Source organism: Tiliqua scincoides, chromosome 1 (genome assembly GCF_035046505.1).
Source record: "Tiliqua scincoides isolate rTilSci1 chromosome 1, rTilSci1.hap2, whole genome shotgun sequence".
In the NCBI taxonomy this organism is placed as follows: domain Eukaryota; kingdom Metazoa; phylum Chordata; class Lepidosauria; order Squamata; family Scincidae; genus Tiliqua; species Tiliqua scincoides.
The window spans coordinates 132,790,417-132,818,012 of NC_089821.1; the positions used below are offsets into that span (position 1 = coordinate 132,790,417).

Here is a 27,596-nt window from a genome sequence, read left to right on the forward strand (position 1 = left end):
TTTCCAGGCTGAATTCAAGGTGCTGGTTATGACCTTTAAAGCCCTAAACGGCTTGGGACCAGCTTATTTGAGAGACCGCCTTCTTCCATATAATCCGGTCCGTTCTCTAAGGTCATCAGAAGGGGCCCTGTTGGTTGTGCCGCCACTGAGAGTGGTGAAGGGAATGGCGGCCAGAAACAGGGCCTTTTTGGTGGTGGCACCTACACTATGGAATTCCCTCCCCTTAGAATTGAGAGCTGCTTCCTCATTATTAGTGTTCCGGCAGGGCCTGAAGACTTTTTTATTCAGGAAAGCCTTCGAAGCACCATAAGGGCTGTTGTTATAAATTTGTCTTTTACTGTGTGCTATGTATTTTATCCATGTATTTTATCTTGTTTTAATTGTTTTTTGTATTTTTAATCTTTATCTGCTGTTTTGTATTTTTAACCTGATTGTTAACCTGATTTAACCTGACTTGGGTGCCCTTCGGGGAGAAAAGCAGAATATAAATCGATTAAATAAAATAAATAAATAAATTGGCATTCTGACATAGCCCATTTCTAAAATCAGGAGGTTGCACATACACATCATGGCTTGTAACCTGTAATGGATTTTTCCTCCAGAAACTTGTCCAATCCCCTTTTAAGGGCATCCAGGCCAGATGCTGTCACCACATCCTGCGGCAAGGAGTTCCACAGACCAACCACATGCCGAGTCAAGAAATATTTTCTTTTGTCTGTCCTAACCTTCCCAACACTCAATTTTAGTGGATGTCTAAAGTGTTCTAGTGTTATGTGAGAGTGTAAAGAGCATCTCTCTATCCACTTTATCCTTCCCATGCATAATTTTGTATGTCTCAATCATGTCCCCCCTCAGGCGTCTCCTTTCTAGAACGAAGAGGCCCAAACGCCGTAGCCTTTCCTCATAAGGAAGGTGCCCCAGCCCAGTAATCATCTTAGTCACTCTCTTTTGCACCTTTTCCATTTTCACTATATCCTTTTTGAGTTGTGGCGACCAGAACTGGACGCAATGCTCCAGGTGTGGCCTTACCATCAATTTGTACAACGGTATTATAATATTAGCCGTTTTGTTCTAATGATTTTGTTAGCCTTTTCTAACAAAAGCAATTAGCAATTCTGTGCTTTTCCCAAGCATAGAATTGACCTTCTTCACTGCCGCCGCACATTGGGGTTGACACTTTCAGCGAGCTGTCCACCACCACCCCAAGATCTCTTTCCTGGTTGGTCACAGACAGCTCAGAACCCTCAGCCTATAGGTGAAGTTTTGATTTTTTGCCCCAATGTGCATGACTTCACGCTTACTTACATTGAAACACATCTGCCATTTTGCTGCCCATTCTGCCAGTTTGGAGAGATCCTTCAGGAGCTCCTCACAATCAGCCTCTGTGTTGAGGCACCCGCCTAACGCGGAGGCTCTTCATTTTACGTCGATCTTTGGATCGACATAGAATTGATTAGCCCCGTTGCGGGGCTACTCGCCTTATCTGCGGAGGCGGTGGTGGCTGTCTGGGGTGCGCTGGATGCAGCAGCAACCATTTTCGGCACTGCTGCAGCCCTGCATGCCATGCAGCTCAGGATTAGGCTGCTTGACAGCAGTTCTCAAACTGGGTTGCAACCCAGTTTTTGTTGAGTCATGGGGTCGGCACTGCCTGGAAGATACAAGGCATTCTGTGCCATGTTGTACCCCAGAATGCCTTGTGGCCTTGCATTCTGGGGCCCAACCCAGAAGCTGCAGCCGATTAAGGCCCAAATCAAATCAACCCAAAGCAATGCCAGTGGGGCACGTCCAGCATCCTGCAGTGGGGTGGCATCCTCAAGTTGGGTGGCACTCCGGAGGCTTCTCAAAGTAAGGGAATGTTTGTTCCCTTTCCTTGGAGCTGCATTGCCCTTATGTCAGTGCTGGAAAGTGGGTTAGGATTGTGCCCCAAGTTGGTTGCAATGGTAAAAAGTTTGAGAAATTCTGGCCTAAGACAACTTATCTGCTTCTACTGTATTTCTCTGCAAATGTTATTTCTCATATCATCCTCATTTTTGTAAATCAAATATGCAAAGCTTGTAACCTCTGCTTATAATTGCTCTAACCTGTTGGGCAGTATCTTGACAATTTTGGTTCTATGTTCAGTCAGTATCTTCTTCAATGAATGATTGAGGTCCAGTCACCACATGTAATGGAATGAGGGCCCAATCCTATCCAACTTTCCAGCACAGGTGCAGCTGCAATGCAGCCTCTAGGTGAGGGAACAAATGTTCCCTTATCTTGTGGAGGCCTCCATTAACTACCCTCCCACCACAGGATGCAGCACACACCCCATTGGCATGGCTACACCAGGGGTGGAAAGTTGGATTGGATTTGTCCCTGAGATGATAGAAACCTTGGGTGCTAGAATGGACTGTTCCATTTCAGACTACAACTTAGAAGTATAATTTTTAAATTATACTCATGTATAATTTATGTAACAATTTATGTAACTCCTTCCCACCACACTCTGCTGCTCATGCAGACCAAGTCCAAGTGATTCAATCTGTCGAAAGATATATAGTTATTAATATTTATACAGTTAAAGAGTGTGTGAATTTACTGTCAGTACATTTTTCATCCTTAGCAAATAACCTAAATTATGCATGGAAAGGATAAAGTGGCCTGGATGCCTTTAAAAGGGGATTGGACAAGTTTCTGGAGGAAAAATCCATTACAGGTTACAAGCCATGATGTGTATGTGCAACCTCCTGATTTTGGAAATGGGCTATGTCAGAATGCCAGATGCAAGGGAGGGAACCAGAATTATCTCTTGTTATCTGGTGTGCTCCCTGGGGCATTTGGTGGGCCGCTGTGAGATACAGGAAGCTGGACTAGATGGGCCTATAGCCTGGTCCAGTGGGGCTGTTCTTATGTTTTTAACCAAATTCATGCTTTTGTGTGTGTGTTTGTGGTTGACAGGTTTATACAGTTAACAGGATTCTACTGGAAGCTGCCTTCACAGAAGGCAGTAAAAATGAGATGTACAATCAAGTTGTATGTTAAACTGACACTTCGAAAAGTTTTGGTAGATCAACTTGAACTGTCTATACATTCAGCCTACTTACTTGACAAATGAAAAATGTTATTGTCCACCTTCTACCCATGAGAGTTGTAACGAAATGAGTCTGGGACTGTTCCATCACCTCATTCTCCCCTTAAACTCTGCCTTTTGTATGAAAGTCCATATAAATGCAAGTTGCGGTATCTTCGAATGTGGGTGTACAGCCTGTGTTTATAGCTTTGGTGATGACACCGGAGAGAACAATGTTGCATAAAATATACCTTTTATGGCAAGGGAAACTTTTGTGTATAGTCTTCCAGTGTTGCTAGTATTACCTCTCTTAGAGCGCTGTCTCTGGAATAATGTGATTTTATTTAAAACATACACACACCGCTACCTTCCAGCAATGAAGTAAAACAGAATAGCTGTGAACTATACAGAAGGCATGCACTCACATTTCCCATGATGAGCTGACTTTTTTTTTTTCCTTTGAAAGTAAGTTTCTAGCTCTCCTGTTAAGAACCTGATAATCTTCTCTGGAAACAATCTGGCTGTCACGAGATCAGTCAATTAAGTATCACATTTACAATGTGAATAACTTTAAACAACTAATTTTATCTCTGCAGCTCTTCTCAGAGATGCTCCTTATTTGTGCAGTAGAAAAAATAATGTACTAACAGTGCAATCCTGTCTGTGTATATTCTGAAATAAGTTGTATTGCACTCTGTAGGGCAGAGGTTCCCAAACTGAAGCATTGCGATACCCCGGCCAGGGAACCTCTGTCTCTGTCCCTTATGGGGAGGGGCAACAGCAACAGTGGCGATGCAATCACTATGATTATACCACTTCCAGGAATGAAAAGTGTTTTTTCAAACTTACCTGGGGGTCGCTATGGCTCCCTGAAGGGCCTCTGTAGGCCTCCCTGTAGGCCTCCCTGTACCTCCAAACTGCTGTAAAAAAAAAAAAAGCTGGTTTTCATTGTAGTTACGTCACCACCTCTCCTCTCCCCTATAAATATGAGGTCCCAAACTCTTCATTAGAGTTTCATAAACTGGAGTTTAAATCCAACTGTACCTCAGTTTTTTTTTACTTTATTTATTGGCTTACAGGGTGATCCGTCTGCAAGTATAAAAGCCAGATCAAAAGAATCTAAGTTCTTTATTGAAGCAAAACAAACAAATGTACAGGTTATTCCAGAATGTTATGAAATCTTTGGATGATTAAAGTTTGCAGTTCTCCCACTTTTCTTGCAGTAAATGGAACTGGGGATCTGTTGGGGACTTCTCCTGCTGTGATGGCAAAGGTGGAGGGTGCTGTTCAGTATCTCTTCTATAACTCCTGTGGCAAACTATGGTGGTGGGCTCTATTCTGTGCTATCTTTTCCCCTCTCTCTTAGATACTTGAACTCAACAAACGTATGTTGGCTATCGAGCGCATGCTGAACCGTCTCGAGGAAAAGATCCTGGTTCACTCAGAAGAGGTAAAATCAGGAATTGAGATTTTTTCCCCAGGTTTTGTCATCCCACTCCCTTCATAAGGGATTAAGGGCCCAATCCTAAACTGGACTAGTGCCAGCACTGAACCCTAGTGCTGGGTGGTGTAAACATGCAGTGAGTAGGGAGCACTGGGCCCATGCAAGATTCTCTTGGCCCAGTGACAGCAGAATGAGAACGAGTCACAAATGGGTGGGTGGCAGTGTGGCCTCTGGTGACAGGGGGAGGGCAGAACAAGCCTGGGGAGGACGGATGTCCCCTTCCCCCGAGGAGACTCCTGGCTGCTTCTCAGCGCCTGCTAGATACACCTCTAAGTGTCTTCAATATTATGGCCATCAGAAAAGACTGGCATATGTTTGCTTTCAAGAAGGGGAGGTACATTTTTATTATCGAAGGTGGATCAATAGCTCCTTATGAGAATCATGATTTCCGGTCTGACATTGAAAAGAATGGAAGCAAGGACATTGGACACAAAGCAGGGACTGGAATCCCCACTCATAGGTGTCCCCTAGCCCCATTTCTGTCATCCATTTCAGCCAGTAGTTACTGTTCACTCAAAGTTACTTCCAAAATGGCTTGAGATTGATTCTTGGCAGGGTGCAGAAGAGAAGAGGCCCTTGAAGCTTTGGTGCACCTATGGGGCTCTGCGTTCAGGCATTGAATCCCACAATATAATGGGGCCCCAGAAAGTTCAGTGCTTTAGGAAGTGCAGGCTATTGAAAATTTTTGGGATATACTGAAAAAGAGTTCTGCTTTCTAGCCCTAGACACTTCTAACTGCACAGCCATGTAAGTGTTAAGGATTCAGTTTTACCATTTTTATTTTGTCTGCTTTGCCAAAGAAAAGTAGGGATGATGTGATTCTTTGTGGTGTTGGTTTTACAGAAGAGATAGAAAATATGATTCAGCTGCTACAATTTGTCTACTGGAAATCTCTCTAGAATGAGGATACCTCAAGTATAACCCTTTTCCTCACCCATAATCACTTAGACCTATTTTATTTGTTAACATAGCCCACCAAAAGTTCCTGGCAGAAGCCACTTCCACATCATTGGGAGGGGGGATCCATCTGCTTAACACATATAAGCAGAGAGTTAATCTCTCCCTATTATTAGCCAGAAAGCCTCTATAGTAGAAATGCATCTTTGGGGGCAGTGGGAGAAGTTTGGGAGGTGCTGCTAAAGGGCTGATGTATGAAATGAGCCATGTACAAATGTCCTGACAGCTACATGCTCAACTAACTTTTTTCTATAATGGATAGATGACGTGGGGCTCTTTCCATCATGTTTCCACACGGAAATAAATGTTCTTTCTGCCTTACAAAGGGAAAGCTCACTGACTTGATAAATTTGTTTCTACTGAGGAGCACTGTATTCATATGACAGGAAATCTCTGCCTGTAGAGATTCCATATAAATCATGCATTTGTGGGAGCTGGCATTTAGCAGATTATAAATATAAGAATAAGCCCTCGCTCTATCATAAAAAATGTGGTCTTTCACAGTGAGTCATATGGCAGTATTTTCCATGAATTGATAAAATCTTGGAAGTAAATGGAAATGAAATTCCTGTGGGAAATGATATTTAACTACTGGTTCCAGGCTTTTGGAGCCATCTTTCCAGTTTGCAACTCTCACTAGAGATTAACACTGTCTGGAATCAGTGGTGGCCTGGATGAGAACAAACAGAAGCTTCAGCTAGAAAAGGCTGAAGTGTTAATGCTCTAATTGATCTGACAATTAGTGACGTCTCATTTCTAGACAGGGTTGCCCACTCATGGAAAGATTAGGTACACCACTTCTGGGTGTTCCTGAACCTGGAGCACGAGATAGCATTTGTGGCCACGGGTGCCTTGCATTAACTTTTCCTGCATCTATTCCTAGCAAAGGGATCACCTTTGATTGATGACTATTCTACATTGATGACTATTCTACAGAGCAGACTATTCTAAAACTCTCTGCATTAGGACTGTCTTTAAAGACTGATCAGAAACTGCAATTATTTCAGAATGTGGCAGCCTGCTTGTTTACAGGAGTAAGCCATAGGGAGCATCTGTACAAGAGAAGTGCCTTATCTCCTAGTTCATTTCTGAGTCAATTTAAAGTGCTATTTTTACAATTTAACACTAAATTGGTGTTTCTCAAACTGTGGGTTCGGGGTCTATTGGTGGGTTGTGACCCAATTTTTGGGGGTTTTCAAAACTGACTGGCAGACTAGGCTATGTGCATCAAGGGTTAAACAAGCTGCTACTTGGGGGGAGGGAGCATTGCTGCCCAATCACCATTATAGTCACACCCTTTGGCATTATAAATCAGGCAGCAATCTCTAAGACCTCTAAAAATTTGAGAACCACTGCTGTAAATCATTGCGAGTACTTGAGCAAAGTCCTGCACTGAACCCCCCCCCCATGTTACCCCTTGCCTGAGTCTTGATGGCTTATTGAGGCAGTTACTACCACTACTTAAGCGTTCTTGGATCAGCCTGGCCAAATTGATCCTCTGGTGGGATCCTCAGTGCCCCATCAGGCAGATGCATGATTCCACCCTTGCTCTGAATGATTTGGACCCATCTCAGGAAATGAACCTTTCCATTCACTACTAAGGCCATCAGGCAGGCCCTGCTTTGAGGGTCAATATTGTCCGAAATTAGCTCAACTGGTAAATGGGCCAGAGCCTTTTCAGTCAGGGTGCCCACCTTATAGAACGCCCTTCTCATTTATTTCAGCTAGCATAAAGAAACTGACCTTTTACTTCAAGGGCTTTTGTGGGTTTTTTCACTGCCCTGATATTTTTATTATTATATGCTGCTTTGTCCCTTTTAGTATATTATTCTTACTGTTGTAATTGCATATTCTGTTAACTTGATCTCTTGTATGCCACATGGGCAACTTTTCAAAGCCATGTGATGGGTAAAAGGAAGTGAAATGTGAAAGACGTCTGTGAAAATTTTGAGCATTTTCATGCAGGTCACTAAAACTACCTTTGAGTCTCTCATATGTTATGTGGATACATGTGTGGATTAGAAAGTGGAAGAGAGCCCATTTTACACTGAAGGCTGTCAATCAGAAGAAGTGGCTCTTGAAGACAACACTAGAACTATAAGGAAGTAGGTTTAGGCGAGACATGAGGAAAAATCTCATAACTATAAGAGTTGTCTGGTACTGGAACAGCATACTTTGTGCAGTTGTGGGCTATCTTGTTGGAAGTTTTTGAGCAGAGGCCAATTATTAGAGAGTGGTGTAACAGTTGCCTGTGCTGAATTAGGGGGTTAGACTAGGACACAAAGCAAGAACTAGAGACCCCATTCCTAGGTGACCTAGACTGCAATTGGAGGTTCCTATCAAAATCACTCTACAGTAATGCCTGCAGAGCAAGGAGATGAGAGAATCCACTGAATTTCTCAGAACCAGAGACTAGACAGATTCAGAGAAAATGTAAAACATTTATTAAAAGTTTAAAAAAGGAAAAAGGAGATACATAAAATCAAATGAACAAGAAAAAAAGTAAGCAGAATTGAATTTGACGGAAAAGGGGTTTTTATGCTGCAATCATGCAAATGACCAGCAGATGGAGCTGAAGCACTGAAGAATCTCATGTATGTGTTGTAACCCAGGGCTGCTGCCTGCAAAGTTCAATATACTTTATAGGAAAGGAGAAAAAGAGACAGCTAAAAAGAAGACAAACCCCAAAACAACGTAAAAGCTAATGATTCTGATTAGTAACTGTTCCTTATCTGATTACACAGCTCACCTTTATGCTCACTTCTGTGAGCAGCCTCTCCTTTATGTGACATTCTCAGGCTGTTGAAACAAGAAACATTGGCTTCCATTCTGCCTAGGAGTTTTATCATTCAACTGTAATGATGCCATCTACTATTTAAGCTTTATGATTTCTCTCCTTGGGAGGGGGACTGGTGGAAACATGAGCCAATATAGTGGCTCCCCAAAGCCACCCAGACCTAACTTCCTAGATTTCAGCAGGAAGTGAGATGCAAATGAAGCAAACAAAGGATCTTTGAAATACCCTGGTAGCCAGAGGCAAGGGGGCTAAAATACCCTCCATTAAGAAATACAGAATGACACAGAGAGAACAGGCAAAACTTACAGAAAAAGGAATAGATCATACACAAAATATAGTGATTTTTTAATGACATATGCATATATATAACATCATGTTCGAATCAGCTATATGTGTCTAATTCATGTCATGTATACACAATCAGTTGTAGCTCTCTCCCATGCAGGAGCATGTATGATGGAATCAATGCATACTGTCCATAAACTTTGCAGGCCACCTGCCATACACTCACAATTCATATCAAAAGGTCTTTACTTTGAGAAGTATTTATAGTTGTCCTGCAGGTCACATGTTCCAATTACTTGTTAGTGTTGGTATCTCCCTCCCCATGAAACATACACCTACAATCCATGAAAGCCGTTCCCAAGTGCAAGCACAAAAACTGTAATTAAACCACTGACTCATATTTTCCTAACTAAACAGGTGCTGATTATTTCAAGCAGTTCAAAGATGAATTCATCACTCGACCAAGGCCAGCTCATCCATGAAGGAGAAAGAAGATGGGGAAGGAGAAGAAGAGGAAGTGTGAAGGAGAAGAGAGTGGTGGACTCTCTTATCTTTTTCACGTTGTCTTCTGCTCCATCCCTTTCTTCCTTCCCAGTCCCAGTAGAGGGAGGGAGCATCTCTAGGTAAGGGGTGCCACATTTGACATGTTGCCTCCAGCACTCTGAGGTCTTGGGCCAGCCCCAACTAGAGCATCACTTTTGTCTTTTTTTTCCAATTTGTTCATTGGAATGGCTCCCCAATATTCAGTGCTTTTATTATTTATTTAAAAGATTTAAAAGATTCATACCCTGCCTTTCCTCTGCTAGAACAGATGCCCAAAGCAGCTTACAATGTTAACTTTAAACAGAAGCAAATAAACACAAACACCACAATATATATAATAATGATAGGACACTAAATAAAAACAAAAAGCATACAGAGGCACGGGGGGGGGGGGGCAGACAGAGGCCACAACACTCTCTCTCTCTCTCTCTCTCTCTCTCTCTCTCTCTCTCTCTTACACTCACACACACACAAGACTAAACAGAAACATTTTGAGCCCTCAGAAGGGAGTAGTTTTTAGTTCCCCAGACAGGGAATTCCATAGTTGTGGCCCCACTACAGATAAGGCTTACCCCTGTGCCGTCACCATTCTAGCATGGGATAAAGGTGGCACTTGAAGGGAGGGCCCCTCAAATGACCTTAGAGATCATGCTGGAATGTTTGGGAAAAGGCAGCCCTCAGATAACCTGGACCCAAACCATGAAGGGATTTAAAGATAAATATAAGCACCTTGAATTAGGCCTAGAAACAAACTAGACTTGAATTTCATCATATTTCTCACTGAATTCAGATGTAAGAACCAAAGTAAATAAAGGCCTATTTCTATCCAACTTTCCAGGGCTGAAGCAGTCATGCCAGTGGAGAACATGCTGCATCCTGTGATGGGGGAATAGTCATAGAGGCCTTCCAATCTAAGGGAACATTTGTTCTCTTATCTTGGGGTTGCACTGTGGCTGCATTGGTGCTAGGACTAGGCCCTCCATGAGTTCATAGCACTGAATAAGGCTCAGGGCTACTTGGTCCTGCATTAAGAGACATGCGAGTACACTCTTGGAAAAATTCAGGGCAGTTGGATGAATGCCACTAGGAGGATTTGATGACTGAGTACTGCTTATTTTCTTCTGCTAGCCCTTGGCTCCTGAGCCCCACACTGATCCTGGCATAGAAGAGAAGGCATTGAAGAGAAAATTAGAAGAACTGGCAAGTAACATCAGTGACAAAGCAATTTCTTCTGAAGACGAAGCAGAGGCAAAGAAGAATGAAGAGTTCAAACCTGAAATGAGCACATCCAGAGATGACTTGCCTACTGATGCTAAAAAGGTACTCTTTTCCTCGCATGCTGCCTTCTTTCCCCTCTAACAGACTGTCTATTCCTGACTGTAATACCTGACCTTACATGCTTTGTAATAAAACCACGTGGCTTAACTTGCACAACTCAACTGGTTGCCATAATGGGAGACTTGGGTAGTGTTAGATTCAGGTGACCTAATCATGCCTCTCTCGGGTGATGCTAAGCCCATCACTGCTGAAATTGTCCATGTGATAGGTTGCATGTGATGATACTGTAAGATGATCATTTCCATGTGGATCATATGGTTGTGTGAATCTGTAGATAATATGGTTATGTGAATAATAAATAACACTTGAGATAAAGCAAGATATGATACATGATTGGATTTCTAGTAATAGTAGCCACAACAATAGAGCAGGTGGGAATCCAGTTAGGAACATGAGACTGGGGGTGGGATGTTTAAACTTTTCCCTGCATAGATTTCCTGATTAAAAATTGTTCCACAATGCTATTTGCCACAAAAAAACAAAACATAAATGTTCTATGCAAGCCTCTGTATGTTTGCCACTGCAGGACAAATATTGGACCAAGGTGAATTTTGCTATGGAAATGGTATGGTGCCTGCCCATCCCTGCCAGCACCTGAGCCCCAAAGGGGCCCCACTGCTGCTGTTAAACTTTTAACAAACAGCAGAATCATGAATCTCCCAACCCTGTGTTGCGAACCCTTAGCTAACAGAACTAAAGATATTTATTTACAAATTTATATCCCACTTTATCTCCCAAGTGGGCAATCAGGGCAGCTTACAAGTCAATAAAACCATAAAATACAATATAAGAAATATAAATAAACAATTCCTTAAAAAGTTATATAACCTAAAACTCCAAGAGCAAACGAACCAGCAAACACTAAAAAGAACACAAGCCTATAAAATGAATACCTAAAAACTTTAAATATGCATATTAAAAAACCAAAACCTCAGAAGTTGAGACTTAAAAGAAATGTCTTTAAGCCCCACTGGAAAGCCTCTAAGGAGGGAGCAGTTCGTAGACTAAAAGGGAGGGAATTGCATAGAGTTGGAACCAATATGGAAAGGGCCATAGTCCATGCCGCTACCCCACCCACCGTCTTAGGTGGTGACACCCGTAAAAGAGCCCTCTCTGATGACTGGAGAAGATGGGCCGAATTATATGGAAGAAAGCAGTCTCTCAAATACAAACTGCTTCATACTTTATAAATCCAGCAAGGGAACAAGAATTGGGTATTTTAATGTGTTCTTAATATATTATTAATTATTATTATATATTATAATAGAGATTAATATAAGCATGTAACAGATATTAATAGCATGTATCAAAGCAAACTGCTAGGCTTGATACAGAGAAAATAACTATGACTTTAAGCTGTCTGTTAACCAGATCTCTTCAGCCATTTACTAAATCCTTTCTAAACTTATGAGAACTCGCTAAACCAGCAATCCTCAGCCTTTTTTGGTTATGGCCCCTTTAGGAGCTCTTCTCAAGTCAAACAAGGATACAATGTGAACAGATAGACATAAAATCATATATTATTTAACACCAAGTCTGTGATCCCCTTCATGTGTGCCAGGGCTCCCAAGGGAGACAAATGGTTCCTGTTAAGAATGGCTGCTCTAAACCGTGGTTCCCAAACTCTCCATAAGTAGGTCACCACATAGTAAGAAAATAAGTGAGGATGTAAGCATACATACCATGAAGTTCAGGGTGTTTTCACACTAGGTCTTTTCAGTGTAATTCCACTTTCTGTTCACTCACTTTTACAAGAATTCAGACAATATAGTTGTGAAATCATTGCAATCTGAAGTTTCTGTGTTCATGGTTTTTGTTCTGACCTTATTTCTGGCATTTTTTTTTAAACAACAAAGTAGAATTACCCCTCCAATGTGGACAAACTGCTCTGAGAATACTAAAGAATTCTATGCCTTAAAATGAAAAGTTCCCTGTTTATAGTTTTGCCCATTTTACTGCTTCCTGTTGATCATAGCTTGGGGATTAGTAATGAATAGCCTCTCTTAGGGCACAATCTTAACCAGGTCTACTCAGAAGTAAGTCCTATTTTGTTCAATGAGGCTTACTCTCAAGAAAGTGTGGTTAGGATTGCAGCCTTATTGCACTAGTCCAAGGGGTGTCCAAAGTTTTTGGCAGGAGGGCCACATCATCTCTCTGACACTGTGTTGGGGGCTGGGGAAAAAAAGAAGTAATTTACATTTAAAATTTGAATAAATTTAAATAAATGAATATATTAAAGATGAACTTATATGAATGAATGAAGGACTTGCAATAGATCAAGGCCTATAAAAGGCCTTGTATAAAAGTACTTTGTACTTTGTACTTGTATAAAAGTACTTTGTACTTTGTACTTTGTACTAAAAGTACAAAGCAAGTCTGGCCTTTCCTTCACTGCCACTGCTGCATCACAGATGTAAAACAGCAAGCAGTGGAGGGAGCCCTCATCCCACAGCTCATGCAAGATGTCAAACAGTTGCTCTCACGCTGAGAACAGTTGCGTCAGGCCATTGTGGGCTCCAACAAATCTCTGAAGGGCCAGAGGCTCATTGGAGACTGGGGGTTCCCTGAGGGCCGCATTAAGAGGCCTTGAGGGCCACAAGTGGTCCCAGGGCTGGGGTTTGGGCACCCCTGCACTAGTCGGTTTCTTTTCTCTTGGGGGGGGGGAAGCTTTTATGACTGATTTGCTCTTTTTGTTCTTATTTACTTTTATTTTTAGCAAAATAGCACAGAAAACAGGGACAATTAGGGGCTCTTTATCAGTAATCTCTCTTCCTTGATCAACAGGAAGCAATAAAATGAGCAGGATCTGCAAACAGGAAATGTTTGTTTAACATTGAAATGGGCCTTTGCTAAACAGAACTAGACAGGTGAATGCACATTAAACATGGCAGAGGGCATTGCAGGATAATATAGTGGTACATTGGGTGTTTTGTAGGACCGCAGTTTTCATTCCACTTCCAGCCAAGTATAGAAAAACAAAGGTGCTGAAGGACCTTAGTGTGTAAGGGACCTTAATAAGACTTATTTCTGATTAATATGCACTGGATCATGCGGTGAGTCTTTTCAGATGTAGGACCAAACTGAATGTGTTCAACTTTCACTCTTGCCCACAGCTTAGGAGAAGGCCAATCCAACAGGTACAGGGCAGTCTTTTTCAGCCTTGCCAAATCCATTAGACTTGGTAGGAAAATCATCATTCTTATGCTTTGTGGAACAGATATTATCTCCTTTTGCTAATACACAGTTCAAAGCCCTAAACAACTTCAGGCAACTCTTAATGATGCATTTCCATCCCTGATTCCAAGAGTCAATGGATGTGTATTGATAGCTTTGGCTGATATGTTTCTTGCTATAACACATGATGGATAGGAAGTAATGCGACTATAATTAAAGCTTTTTCTGTTGCTTCCTGGCTTCTGAGGGGCTGCTCTTCCCTTTGAGGTGCTCCATTAACATAAAACAGTGAGGTTTGTAACCCTTTGGGTTTCTAATAGCTCCTTTGTTAATTTTTACACATGATATTGTTGTTATTGAACACCATGACGCATCTCTTAATGCACAACTTTCCAGTCAAAGAACTGATCCTGAGCCAGGTTCTGTGTGGAAAGCTACTTTCATCTTCATCTGAAAGACAGGGGCTTTTTTTCTTGTGAGATATTTTGCAGTAATCATCCACCTCTTGGGGAGAGATATTTTTTGAAAAAGCAGGTACCTCAGAAGAGCAAGTGGTGAGAAGAGAGAAAGAGGGGAAACCAGCTTGTGTTATTCAGAAATATTCAGTTATTCAGAAATAACTGGACATCTAAACTAATTTCAAATTACTACTGAGAACATCTGAAATATCCCCCTTATTCCCTCTCCAGTGTTTAGTGGCCCCCAGAACATGATGTGCAATAGTGACATTATTGCTGTACTCCAGGGCCTGGAGAGTTGGGACAACATCTTCCATAATGTTGGGAATAACAGAGCATCATATCATCAGAATGCTTCAATGCCCATACATCATCCACAGTTCCAGTCCAGAACTATTTCTGCCTGGAAGTAGGCTCTGGAATTTTATCCTAGTAGATCCAGAACTAGATTCCCAAACTCACCAGCTTATTTCACTATATCCTGTCATTTAGCAGTCACTCTATTTGGTGTCAGTTCAGCATAAAAGTTCCTAAGATACAACACCACTGACTTCCCCCCATACATACACACACATAATTTCAATTTGCAGATTTTTTTAGCCCCGTGGAATTCCTGCATTCAAGAAGGCGGTCAACATATGTCATAATGAATACAATTATCTTAACAATTGTCAATACAATTAGCAATACAATTGTCCTAAGATAGCAATACAATAGCCCCTGGGGGCTGGGGATAAGAATAGGCCGTCCGTTTGGCTGTACTTGTCGACTAAACAGCCACCGGGTAGGTGGGACTCATTAGCCTGGGAAGCCTTTTTTTCATCTGAGAGAAGCCTTCTCTTCATCTGAGAGAAGCCTCAGATGCCTTCTCTTAGCCTTCTCTTAGCCTTCTCTTCATCTGAGAGAAGGAAAACTCTGATCCCAAACCTCCACTGCCTTGTGGCTACATCCAGTTATGGAAAAGGCTTCAGGAGTCAACCTCGAGGCAAAATCCGGAACCGGAGTCCCTGAGGCAGTTCATGGGTGAACACAGTCACGTTCTGGCAACTCCTGCGACGCCGCTGGGACCTACCGTATTGACCTCTGCCTTTCCATTGGACCATTTCAGCGATGTGGAGAGAGGGGATTTGCTGCATGGGAAACAGTCTATCCTCCATATCTACTTTACCTAGGCTTCGTGCACTGGAGAGGACACTCTGTTCCAGAACCACCATTCAGAACCACCATACCATAGTCTTCCAAGACCGAAGGATGCCAACAACAGTATCTTAACTGCATCCGTGAGGGGGCAGCATTTGTGAAGTTGTTAGAAGCTAGCGTTCAAAATGGTAGCATACACTTTGGGTCTATCAGAAGGCCATGTTAAAATAGCAGGAACCTCTTGAAAAGAAATGAAGCTATGGAATTTGATTAATTCCTACCTTGAATTACATTTCAGTGAGCATCACTCAGACATTGCAATTGTCATACTTCCTCAGACATAGCAATTGTCATACTTCCTCGTTCATCTTCTGCAGAGGCGCTGCATGTTGCAGTGACAAGATGGGCTCAACATTTGGATCAGCATTTCAGCCTTCTGCATGAACTTCACCTCTGAATCTATTCTGAATGGGCTGGACTACAATCCTGAAACATGCATGTGATGTGCAACATGGTTATTTAACATGGGTTTCAGATCATTCTGGAAGTTTTGAATTTATGAAATGGAAATAACTGCAAAGCAGTTTAGAAAACAAAGATACATAAAAACATTTGTGAAAAAAATGTCCAATGCAACCATTTATCACCAATGATTAACTGCCTTGCAAAATGATATGTACAGACTTTGTGGAGAAATTTCACATAGATACACAGTGGAGCAAAATGGGTCACAAGGAATTTTTCTTTTCTTTTCTTTTTTCAATTATCTGAAAAATGAATGTAGCTAGAGCAGACCTCAGCTAATATATGGCAACCAGAATGACCCAGTTAGAGGTTATTCCAATGTCCATCTTAATATTTTTCTACACCTTGTTATTTTAGTGGGAACTATTTAGTTAAGTACTGATTTTCAGGGTTGTCCATACTTATCCTTGCTCCATTCTTTATAAACACTGTATTAAGGAACTATAAATCAACGTCAGAGTTGTGGACAGGATGTTGTTCATCTTTTTCATCTATATGTCAATGATCTTTGACCTCAGGGTCTCTATTTGCCATTGTTATTCCCTATGGCAATGCAGACACTGAACTCTGCTAGAAGACTTAGAGTGGGTGGCTGTGGGGAAAAATTCCATTTCCCAGCTCCACATTAAAGTCCCATGAGTCTCATGACTGAGTGTCCAGCTTGAAGCAATTTTGGGAGCCAAGTTTTATTTGTGATTAGGAATAAAAATATGTAAAAAGCAGACATCCCTTTCCCCAGGACTCCAGGTTCTCCTCCAAGTTGTGAGGTTGGTTTTAGAAATAAGGGTAGATCCACACACTCACCGATCTCTCATATATATGCCAACTGTGTTGCTACTCAGGAAAGGATCATCTCCTGCTTGGACTTCCTCCTCTGAGTTAATGCTGTCCTTCTCCCTTAGCTAGCTTTACACTTCTCAGTGCTTTTCCACGCTGCTAGATCTCATCCTTAACAAGTTCTGCCAATCTCTTGCTGGTTTCTCCTGGTTCTTACCCTTCTTTAAGCTCCATCAATTTCTACCCTTTCTCCCCTGGATATGCTGCCTGGTCACAGTGTTCCAGAAGCCCAAATTCATAAATACACAAAGGCCCTAAGTCAGTGATTCCCAAACTGGTGGGTCATGACCCACCAACCAGGGAAGCAGTTGTCCTTGCCCCTTTAAGGGGTGGGGGGAGCAGCAACACAATCCCCAGGATCGCGCTGCTGCCAGAGATAGGAGGATTTTTTTTTAACTCACCAACCTCCAGTACCAGAGTCTGCAGGACTCCCTGCACCTCCAAGCATGTTAAAAATAGACAAAAACAGCTACTTCCAGTTTCGTGACAAAAACTGGAAGTTCCCATTTTTAAATTTTTTTTAACATGTTTGGAGGTGTGGGGAGCTTTGCAGAGAGCTCCCTGGAACTCCTGGGCCTCTGGTGCTGGAAGATGGTGAGTTTAAAAAAAAATCCTCCCATACCCAGCAGCAGCGTGATCCTGGGGATTGCATTATTGCCTTAGCTCCTCCTCCACATACACTTACAGTGTTTCCAACTCCCTTGTAGGGGTTTGGGAAGCACCGCTCTAAGTTATATGCTGGTTTTGTTCTGGATATTTGCCTGGAAGATGGAATGGACATGGTGTTAGAACAGCCACCTCAGTGCTGTCATGAAGCACCAGACTGGATGGACTGCGCCTGTGCAAAAGTGCTGCAGTCAGATATCTGCAAATAATGGGCCCAGTGTAACAGAACTCAGTGCAAATATTTAGTGCTTACCAAAATAGGGACTTGAACCTTCAGAATCTATACAGGCCAAGCAGAGGGAGAATTTGAACAAACTTCATCTGCACATTTGAGCTTGCAGTGAAGATACTGGCCATGTGAAAATGCTCACAAAACCATTACATTGATATCCCTTTCATCAAATCCACAATATCATGAAGAGATGTTAAAAATAAATCGCTCACTAAGGGCGCAATCCTAACCTGTGCTGGAGCAGGCAAGCCAGGAGGCTTGCGCTGCATCGCGGGATTGCAGCGAGCCGCGGCTCAGCCATGGGCAAGGGGAAGAGCTTCTCCTTACCCATGGGTAAGGGCTGCACACCCCTATGGGTCTCCTTGGCTCTGCGCCACCTCTGCTTGCCCCAGAGACGGGGGTTGGGATCTGGCATAACTGCCAGGTCCCAGCCCCGGCTCCGGCTCCCCGTGCACCTGCCCCTGGGCCTGCCCTCCCCCCACCCAGTAACGCCCCCTCCCCACACACCTGCACGCCTACCTTTGCTGCTTATGTCGGTGCGCTTGCGCCAACAAAAGCGGCGGTGCGGGAGCCGCAGCAGAGGATTCTGCTTCCTTCTGCGTGTCGACGCGTCTGAATGCGCTGACGCAGCTCCTGCCTAACTGCCTTTACAGCATGTTTGCGACCCTCCAGGGCCACCTATACCAGCATAACTGCCGGTTAGGATTGCACCCTTAGAAAGAACAGCATCATCCGGAGTCACCGTGGAGCTTGAAATGCTAGCAGAAATACCTGCAGTGGGTATGTGTTCAAAGTACTCTGAACACACATTCCCTGTCCTCGAAACAAATGTCTCAAAATGTAGCAAATGTGTGTCCAAGTCACTTCCAGTGCAGTTTAGTAGATGTGTTGTTCCAAGAGCCTGGTCCACAGCTCTCTGGAAAGGCACACAAATGCCAATACTAGCCATAGTATGATACAAGACATTAAGCAGCTAGCCCTTGTTAGTCTTTGGCATCTTTCCCCTTACTAGTAAGGTTATCACCTCTTGGGCCTGCTCAGAGTATATTTTTGTCTCCCAACTGGCCCCATGCATTAAAAAGTGTGCATGCTTATAAAGAGAAACATCATTCTTTAAAATATGAATAAGGAGAAGTAGTTTTGAAGAAATACAGTGTATAAAACTACTGTGCTGGTATAGGGTAAAACTACTATGCTACTATACTATACTGGTTTGCTATCTCAACTCTGAAAACTGCAGTTATGACAAGTAATAAGGGTATATATTCCTTGCTACACTTTAGAGACTCATTTTCCAATTCTGTACTTTATCATTAAAATCAACGATGCCATTATATTGTTGATACTACTGTTGTTGATATTACAACAAATACAGGGTGACCCAAAAAAAACCAGAACCCATAAAAATTTTATTAAATCCTACAAAGGTCCAGTAAATTTCAAGAAACTTACTGGACTCAAACTTCAATCTGTGTACGATTATTCCCCAAAGTTTCAGTTATCTTGGTCACTTTGCATAAAAGTCATGTTCTTTCCAAAGAAAAATTAAAATTAACAGTTTTATTCAAAGATTTGTGGGTTCTGTTTTTTTTTGGGTCACCCTGTATATGACTGTGTTTTATTTCAGTAAGCCCTGTGATGTCTACTGACAAGAGTCTACTGATATGCAGTGGCATACCTATGGGAAAGTAATAGGGGCAAATGCCCTGGGCACCAGACTTGAGGGGAGGGCTGCGATCCGCTCCCCCCACCAGTTATTTGAGGGCTGCTCTCTCCTCCTCTTTCTTTAAAGGGGAGATGAAAAGGGCAGCCCTCAGAATGGCTGGATAGCTGACCCAAAGCATTGCTCACCTCCTTCAATTTTGGAGGAGGTGGGTACCTCTTCTAACTCTGATGGAGACTTTGGCTCTAGCAGTGTGAAGGCTCCTTTGGATGTTTTCCGTGCCACTGGAAATGGTGCCCACCTTTTCCAATTATGGAGGAGACGAGTACCGATTCCAGTGGAGCTTTTTTGTGCCGATGGAAGTGGCACTCACCTCCTAGATGCCCCTTCTAGTGGTGTGTAAAAGCTCCAATGGAGCTTTTTGTGCCACTAAAAGCCACATGAAAGGCTCCATCAGAGCCTAGGCCTCCTCCTTCCTCCCACCTTTTTTTAAAAGGGGGAAAGGAGGAGGTGGCACAGAGGTAATTACGGTGACGCAATGACATCCATGCACTTACTTCCAGGTTGGGGGTGGCAGATGGAGGGCAGTCTCTGGTGCAAAAAGCACCAGGACCACCACTACTGACATCTGAATGACTAGACTGTCCATAATTCACCAGATTTGGAGGTGATACCACTACTTGCTGGTGTTCTTGCTGGTGTTGGCTCCAGAATACAAGCTGATGGAATTGGACAGAAAAGGAGCTCACTGTTTCAGATTCAAACCTAAGAATGACTATTAGCAGACTGTGTATTGCTTACTAGTTACTATAGTTCATGATGCTTATATGTCAGTAAGAACAATTGTAAAATATTTAGAGGCAGGAATTTGATAAGTTGGACATGTGTCATCTGTGCTAAGTAGTATCATGTTGTTGTAGCCCATTTCCAAGGTCTGCCTGTTGCCCCAAGTTTCTTCCACCACCCAATAGACTACCTGTGGTAGGTGAGAGCACAATCATAGTAGTGATAGCCTGGGTATGTCAACAACATGAGAATGGTGATACAAGGGGCTAGTGATGGTTTCAACTGCATCAACCAAATAATTGAATTCAAGACCACAGAAGTCACCATATCACTCTACCCAGCACTGCTTAATATTTCTTCATTTGTCAGATTTGCTAACTCTCAAATAATCTTAATTTGAACTTGGTTTTTTGGCAGGGGGGGGGGGAATCTAAAGCTCACATTTCTTGGTTTAAAACTGTAAATCTAAGTGTAGTCACTGATATTTACATTGTTGTTCAGATAAAGTACGATATTTCCATTTTATTCAGAAATTCAGTTTTTGATTGTTGTAGCGACATATTATAAAGTAAGAATTTAGATAATGTACTGTCAGTTGCATCGCTAGGGGGTGCAGGGGGTGCGGGCTGCACCGGGTGACGCGCCCTGGGGGGGTGACGTGCTAAAATCGCAGGGTTAGGAGCTACCGCGTCATGCCATACACCGTTGGATGCGGAATGTCCAGCAGAACACAATGCAAAAAACCCCTGTTGAGATAGCTCCTTTCCTTCAAACGTTATGGCCAAAAAACCGGAAGGAAAAATGCATGGAGCCCTATGGAAAGTGAAAGTGAGCTGTATCACGCGTTTACTTGTGCGTAGGTCACTTGCCATAGTCCATCGGAAAGGGCTGACTGAGAGGACTCCAAGGACACCAGAATGATCCCGATCCAGTAAATGCAGCCCCCAAAAAACACCCGAGAAGGAGGTCTCTATTCAGCCCTAAGGAAAGCAAGCGAAACCACATGGCTGCGTTTACTCATGAGTAGGCGCACTTGCCTAAATCTGTTGGAAAGGGCAGGCTGCGAGGACTGCAACAATGTCAGAATGGTCCTGATCCAATGAATGCAGCCCCAAAAACACCTGAGGAGGGGGTCCCTCCCCCCCAGCTGTGAGTGTATGGAGCCCTATGGGAAGTGAAGCAGCCTCACGTAGCGTTTACTTGCGAGTAGGCAGACATGCCTTGCCTGGTGGTCAGGCCAGGCAAAGAATGTGAGTACACCAGACTGGTCCTGATCCGATGGAACTGGAGTGCAACAAAAGCCCCAGAAGGCAACCTCCCCCCCCCCCCCCCGCTAGAAAGGACCAACAAGGAGGCTTGAATTGGTAAGGGGAAAGTTTTCTATTTTGCACTTGCAAAGTTTCCCTCAAAGCCCAATCCTACCCACACTTTCCTGGGAGTAAGCCCAACTGACTCTAATGGGACTTACTTCTGAGTAGACATGCATAGACTTGGGCTCTGAGGCTGGACTCCTATGCCCACTTTCCTGGGAGTAAGCCCCATTGACTAATGGAACTTAGACAGGTACTCTTAGACAGAGCAGATAGGCATAGGATTGGGCTCTCAGACTTATAAAGCCAAGTGGGTCTTTGTATTGATGTGCTTGAAATAGAAGGACTTTAAACTGGGCACTGGGGAGGGCTGAAGATCTCACTGATTCTTTTAGGGGGGTGTTATTGCAGGCAGAGTACAGAGAAAACTCACTTGGTGGAACAGGACTGGCTCCCCCTTATTTAACATTTAACATTTAATTATTTCTTTTATTTTAATTTAACTTATTTATAATTATTTATTTTAATTTGCTTGATGATGTCACTTCTGGCCATGACATCACTTCCAATGGATCCTGGACAGATTGTCATTCTAAAAAGTGGGTCCCAGTGCTAAAAGTATGAGAACTGCTGCAATAAGGTGTTAGTAAGTTGACACGGGTGTCTGTGTGACTCCACAAGTTTTCAAAATCACTAAAATCAGAAATTGGAGGAATAATACCATTGTGTTATATATCAATCAATGCATAATTTCATGCAGAATGCAATGAAACAAACCACATTGAAATATCTGTGTTCTATCAAAAGGTACTGCCAAAAAACCAGTGAGGGCGGGGCAATGGTACATCACCACGCCCACCATCTAGGGTGTTGCCCCGCCCACTGCATGGGGTGACACGCAGGCCTCTCACACCGGGTGACGCGAATCCTAGTGACACCACTGTGTACTGTAACCATTTTTTCCTGGTTCTGCCTGATAAAGCAATTACTTTCCACTCTAATCCATGCATCTCTGGTTTCCTTTGACTCTGTATGAGTATGTCTTCTATTCTAATGGGAACAGTGGAGAAAAGTACTTCCTGTGGCCCAAAGAAAATTGATGCAAAAGTACTTCCTGTGAACACAAACAATCATGGTAGCAGGAAAATGCTCTGGAGCATGAAGTGGTTCTTTTGGTGGTTATGCAGAAGCCTTTGTTTGAGGGAAGTACTTCATGGTGGCTTCTTTGTTGCATCAGTGTTCAGTGAAACACAACCAAGATCAAAGTACTACTTTGACAAATACTCCTCTGGAGGTTGAGAGCCTCCTATAGACAATGGGAACCCTCTAATTAAAGTATCTATATCCTTCCCTATTCCTTACCTCTTTGCCATTCTCTCATCCATCCCCTCCATTACTGCTGCATTGCTCATTGGTTAAAATAACTCTGTCTCTCTCTATTTCTCTGGCTGTAGCTGGAGTTTGCTTCAGTCACTAGCAAATGCTTTTTGTGGCATCTCAGCCAAAGTGCTTGAGAGCCATTAACAGCACATAGCACATTAACAGCACTACATGACTCATTGAAAAGATAAAGGCAGTGGGATGATGACTCTACCCTCTATTGAACTTATTGGGAAAGAGTTGGCCAAAACCTATGAAATACTAAAATGAAACTTATTGTTCAAAGGAATAATTAAAAAGGGGAGAGAGTTGCAGTCAGGCCATGCCCAAGCTCCTGGTGTCTTTGGGCTCACAGATGTGAAAATGGACAGCTGTAAATGAAGAGTGCTGAATTGAAGGGTTGTCTAAGGATGCTGAGGTTAAACCTATTTGTGCCTAGTTTGGTGGCTGCTAATGTCTTATGAGGATGACACCATGAAAATGAACATAGAAAAAAGTTCGCTTCCACAAAACTCATCAAACAGAAAAAGATAGAGAATCACTGTAGTCCAGTGTTTTCTACTGGTGAACAGTAGGGTCTACAAACTCGTATCAAGAAAGCCCTGCTGACTAGACCAAAGGTTCATCTAGTTAGTCCAGCATCCTCATGAACTGTGGCTTCTGCTCTGGCTCCATGAGTGGGAGCAGTGAGACACAGCTGAAAGCTGGTTGTCATGATGCTCAGCAGTGACATCACCGCTGGGTGCCAGCTGGCTGAGGGAGAGGGCTGAGGCAGGAGAAGCATGTGGGACACCAGCTGCTGGTCCTGTCACTGATGAGCTGCTGATATCGGCCTGTAAAGGGCACACCAGGCAGAAAGGCAAGAGAGGAGATGAGAGTGAATGTGGGCAGGTGGAGAAGGAGACAGAGAGGTGGCCAGGAGAGAGAAGACACAAAGAAGAAGAGCTGAGAGGAGGAAGAGGCAAGGACTGGGAGGTGAGTACAGGTGGGTACAGAGGAAAGAAGCAGGGAGTATAAGATTGGAAGGGAAGTCTCACAGGGCAAGCTAGTTCTAGCTCCGCCCCCTCAGTTGTAGCAGGAAAGGGGAAGTCTCTGAAGAACACTTCTCCTGGCTATAGCCTTTCAAGAGAGGTCAGGGTAGGGTATCTTTGGCCACTCCAGAGCCAGGGGCATCTGTAACCCCAGCCCATCAATTTGTAAGGATCTTGTGCTAGGGATCCCATCGTCATCTTCTGCTTGAGTGCAACCCACTTGGTTTTCTACAAGCCTGCAATCATGTTCTACCATAACCCCTTGGAGGTAGAGCTGCCTCTTTGGTGTGAGGAGGATACCTCCATGATCACAACCCTATTTCCCACTTAGACCAATCAGATGCCTCTATGAGAAGTTGACCCATTTCTGCCCAGCTCACATGTGTACACATTTGATCCCTGTTGCATATATGCAACGTTGGGCAGAAATGGCTTAAAAAGCAGATTCCTCCAGAAAGCCCCAAAGCAAGACATGAAATCTCCCCACTCTTGCCTCTGGTGGTAACTAATCTTCATTTGCGTCGTCCCTCTGAACATGGTTCAATTCAACCAGCCTGGCTGGCAGCCACTGACAGACTCCTCCTTCTCCAAGAGTGTATCTGATCCTCTTTTAGAGCCATCTAAGCCAGTGGCCATCACTGCATCCTGTGGCCATGCATACCTTAAATGAATTCTGTACTGATTCTACCATTGATCAGTTTTATTGGATGACCCCTAAGTTGCAGTACCCGAAGAGAGGAAGGAAGTATCCTTCCTTTTATTTTATTATTTTATTTTAACACATTTTATCAATGTGTTACACACACTTTAATTTTATGTTTTGTCTCTGTCATGTTCTCACTGTTCCTGTTTTTTTCTAAATTCAGATGCCCCAAACTCTATAACCTTTCCTTGCAAAGAAGGTGCTCTGACACCCTAATCATTTTTGTTGCACTTTTTTCAGCTCTTCTGAAATTCTTTTTGAGATAGTGGTAGCCAGACACTGTATTCCTAATGTGTCTGCACCATTGATTCATATCAAGAAATTGGTGGAGTTCCTTTGCAGTGCATTTCTTACAGCACAACCCTATGCAGGTTTACTGAGAAGTAAGGCTGCAATCCTAACCACACTTTTATGAGAGTAAGCCCCATTGAACAAATAGGACTTACTTCGAAGTACACCTGGTTAGGATTGTGCCCTAAGTCCCACTGTATTCAGTGGGGCTTATTCAGAAAAGTTTATATAGGATTGCAGCCTTGATTCCTAGGATGGAATATGTCTTTTTCCACACCTGCTGCATACTGAGCTTGTGTTTTCATTAAGCTACCCATTACAACCCCAAGTTTTCTTACCTTCATAGTCACTCCCCATTTAGCCCCCACTGGTATTTGTGTGGCATTGTGGCATGTTGTCCCAGTGTGTACCACACTGAGCTCATTCACACTGAACCTCATTTGCACCTCAGTTGTCCATTTACCCATGTTGGAGAGATCCAACAATTTGCAATTGTCCAACAAGCTTTTGGCTTTCACTGTCTTTAATGGTTTGTAAACTTGGCTATTCACTCTGAGGTCTAAATAATTTATGAACATGTTAAATACATTGATCTCAATCTTTGAGGGACCCCACTTCTTTCGATCGTGCAAACTGCCCATTTATTCCCTACTTCAAATTCTTTAATCGGGCTTTTTCAAACTTTATATTACTATAATCACCCTTCCCCCCCAATATATAAATTTACATGACTCCTCATATTACAGCTAGTCAAAATCCATATATTGAATATCCTGGGGTAAAACAGTTGGCTCTTCTAGCCCAGTATTGCCTAGACCTGCTGACAGTGGCTTTCTGGGGTTCCAGTCAAGGGTCTTCCCCAGCTTTATCTGGAGATTTCAGAGACTGAACCTAGTTCTTCATTGCTTTGTGACCTCCTTCCAAGCTGCTTAGAATCCCCACCCACACTTTGAGAACCTCTGGCTTATCCAGTTACACTGTTGAAGAGGACAATAGGAAAGAACATTTGTCTGCCTGAAGCCTTGGAGAGCTACTATTGGTCAAAGCAGATTTTATTGGACTACGTGGAACAATGCAGCTTCCCATGTCCATATTTGTTCTTCTTAATGGGCATGATCACAGATGGCAACCTGTTTGATTAGAAGGTGAGAGTTGGTGCTTACAATAACTGCAAGAAATACTCTTTTCTACTTTCACTTCTGGCTGTAGATGATTATTTTCCAAATGAACTCTTGGAAAGAGTTGGTGGCACTATGTGTTTAGGAAAATGATACCTTTGAGTTTTCCACTTGTTGCTAATTATCTTCAGAACACTAGGAAGGCAAGGAAACAGCGTGGTCATTTTGAGTCAGAAACAGTGCTAGGACTTTCAGAGACCGCCAGTTCATCAGGACAGAAGTGTGGCACTGACAGCATTTTCTCCATAGGACTAGAGAGTGCTTAAGTAAGTTCCATGGCAACTGTAGAAAATGTTTATAAAGCTTCAAAAAAAGCGAAAAGTCCATCCTATGAAAGTTTGTACAAGAAGATAATTTAAGTAATAATAACTAGACAGTGACTAGTCCTATTTGTTTCAGGTGTACAGTCCTACTGGAAAGGCACATGGACTAGAGAAAATGCTGAAAGACTCGGACGACCACGCCCAGCTCAGTGCAACCACAGATTCAGAGCTATCTGAACTAGAAGACAAAGTGGCATCTGCAGTAGCTCAAATGCAGCATACAGAGAGTGAGGTAATCCTTTCTGGATGAGTGTGCAGAGTTCTGGAGGCTCCAGTACAAAAGCAGAATGTAACTTCTTCTCATAATAAAAATATAGTGCCCGCCTATGGTGTTTTGCCACTATTAGCATATGACCACCATGTCAGCATTGTGAAATTGTAGTAAAACCCACAACAAAGCATGACTGGGCCATGCATATCTTTGATGATCCCTTCTATCCCATCAGAATTTTGAAGTTCATAGCACAAGTATGAGCAACATGGGGTTCTCCATGGTTGATCCCTCCTCCCATTTCCTGAATTCTTTTCTGTTCCGAAGTTAGAGTCTAAGGTTAAAGCTGCATATTAAAAAACAATGGTGGTCCTCGGTTACCCCAGGGCTGGCTGGCTACCCCAGCTACCCCTGGCTACCCCAGGGCTATCCCTTTAACCATGTACCCCCAACCCCGCCTGACCTAGCAGGAATTGTGGTGACATGATGACATCACTACAATTACTTCTGGCATTCTCCGGGCAGTTGCATGCTGCTTGGAGTGGCTGGCTGCTTTTTTTTTTTTTTTGGCTTGAATGGAGTGGGGGGCTGCTCTGAGCAATCTGCAATCCCTCTGAGTGACTGCGGGGGACGGGACGGGACAGGTTCCCCCTTATTTCTTATGCTCCCTCCCATGGACTATTAATCTTTTCTGCAACTATGAATATTTTTAAAAAGGGTTATTTTAATGATTTAGTACCTGCTTTTTCAGTTCTGGAAAAGGAAGCTCAAGGTGGTTAAAAACACAATGGTGGTTAAAAACACAGGTTAAAAACACAATGTACGGCAATCAGTAGAGAATAGGAGTATATCCATTAATTGGTTAGAAGATTTACGAGTGACAAATCATAAAACATTTGCTTCACAGGTACAGACTATTATGTTAAGAACATATAATTATGTTGTTAATGACAAATTAAAGAGTTTCTCAGGAAATGATGGGTCTATTTGCTCTTAAGGTGTCTGATATAGAAACCCGAATAGCTGCTCTCAGTGCTGCTGGGCTAACAGTTAAACCAGTGGAAAAATCCAAGAAAAAATCAAGCGTCCGGGTAAGTGGACCTGCATTTTACAAAGAATAGCCATGCCAGATCTGATATAAAGGCAAAAGAGAAGAATCGTGTAGTTTGATGTCGGTCAAGAGGTCATTTTGTATCTCTTGTATTGCAGCAATAA

General features: G+C 42.9%; 1 protein-coding gene across 1 annotated transcript in view; it reads left to right on the forward strand.

Moving 5' to 3' along the window:
* MLPH (melanophilin) overlaps positions 1 to 27,596 on the forward strand; it is a 75,163-nt gene that overhangs the window by 42,081 nt on the left and 5,486 nt on the right. Inside the window, exons 9-12 of the mRNA XM_066637313.1 lie at positions 4,416 to 4,499; positions 10,264 to 10,455; positions 26,247 to 26,402; positions 27,380 to 27,472. Of these exons, the coding sequence (XP_066493410.1) occupies positions 4,416 to 4,499; positions 10,264 to 10,455; positions 26,247 to 26,402; positions 27,380 to 27,472 (525 nt within the window). The remainder of the gene's footprint in view (positions 1 to 4,415; positions 4,500 to 10,263; positions 10,456 to 26,246; positions 26,403 to 27,379; positions 27,473 to 27,596) is intronic.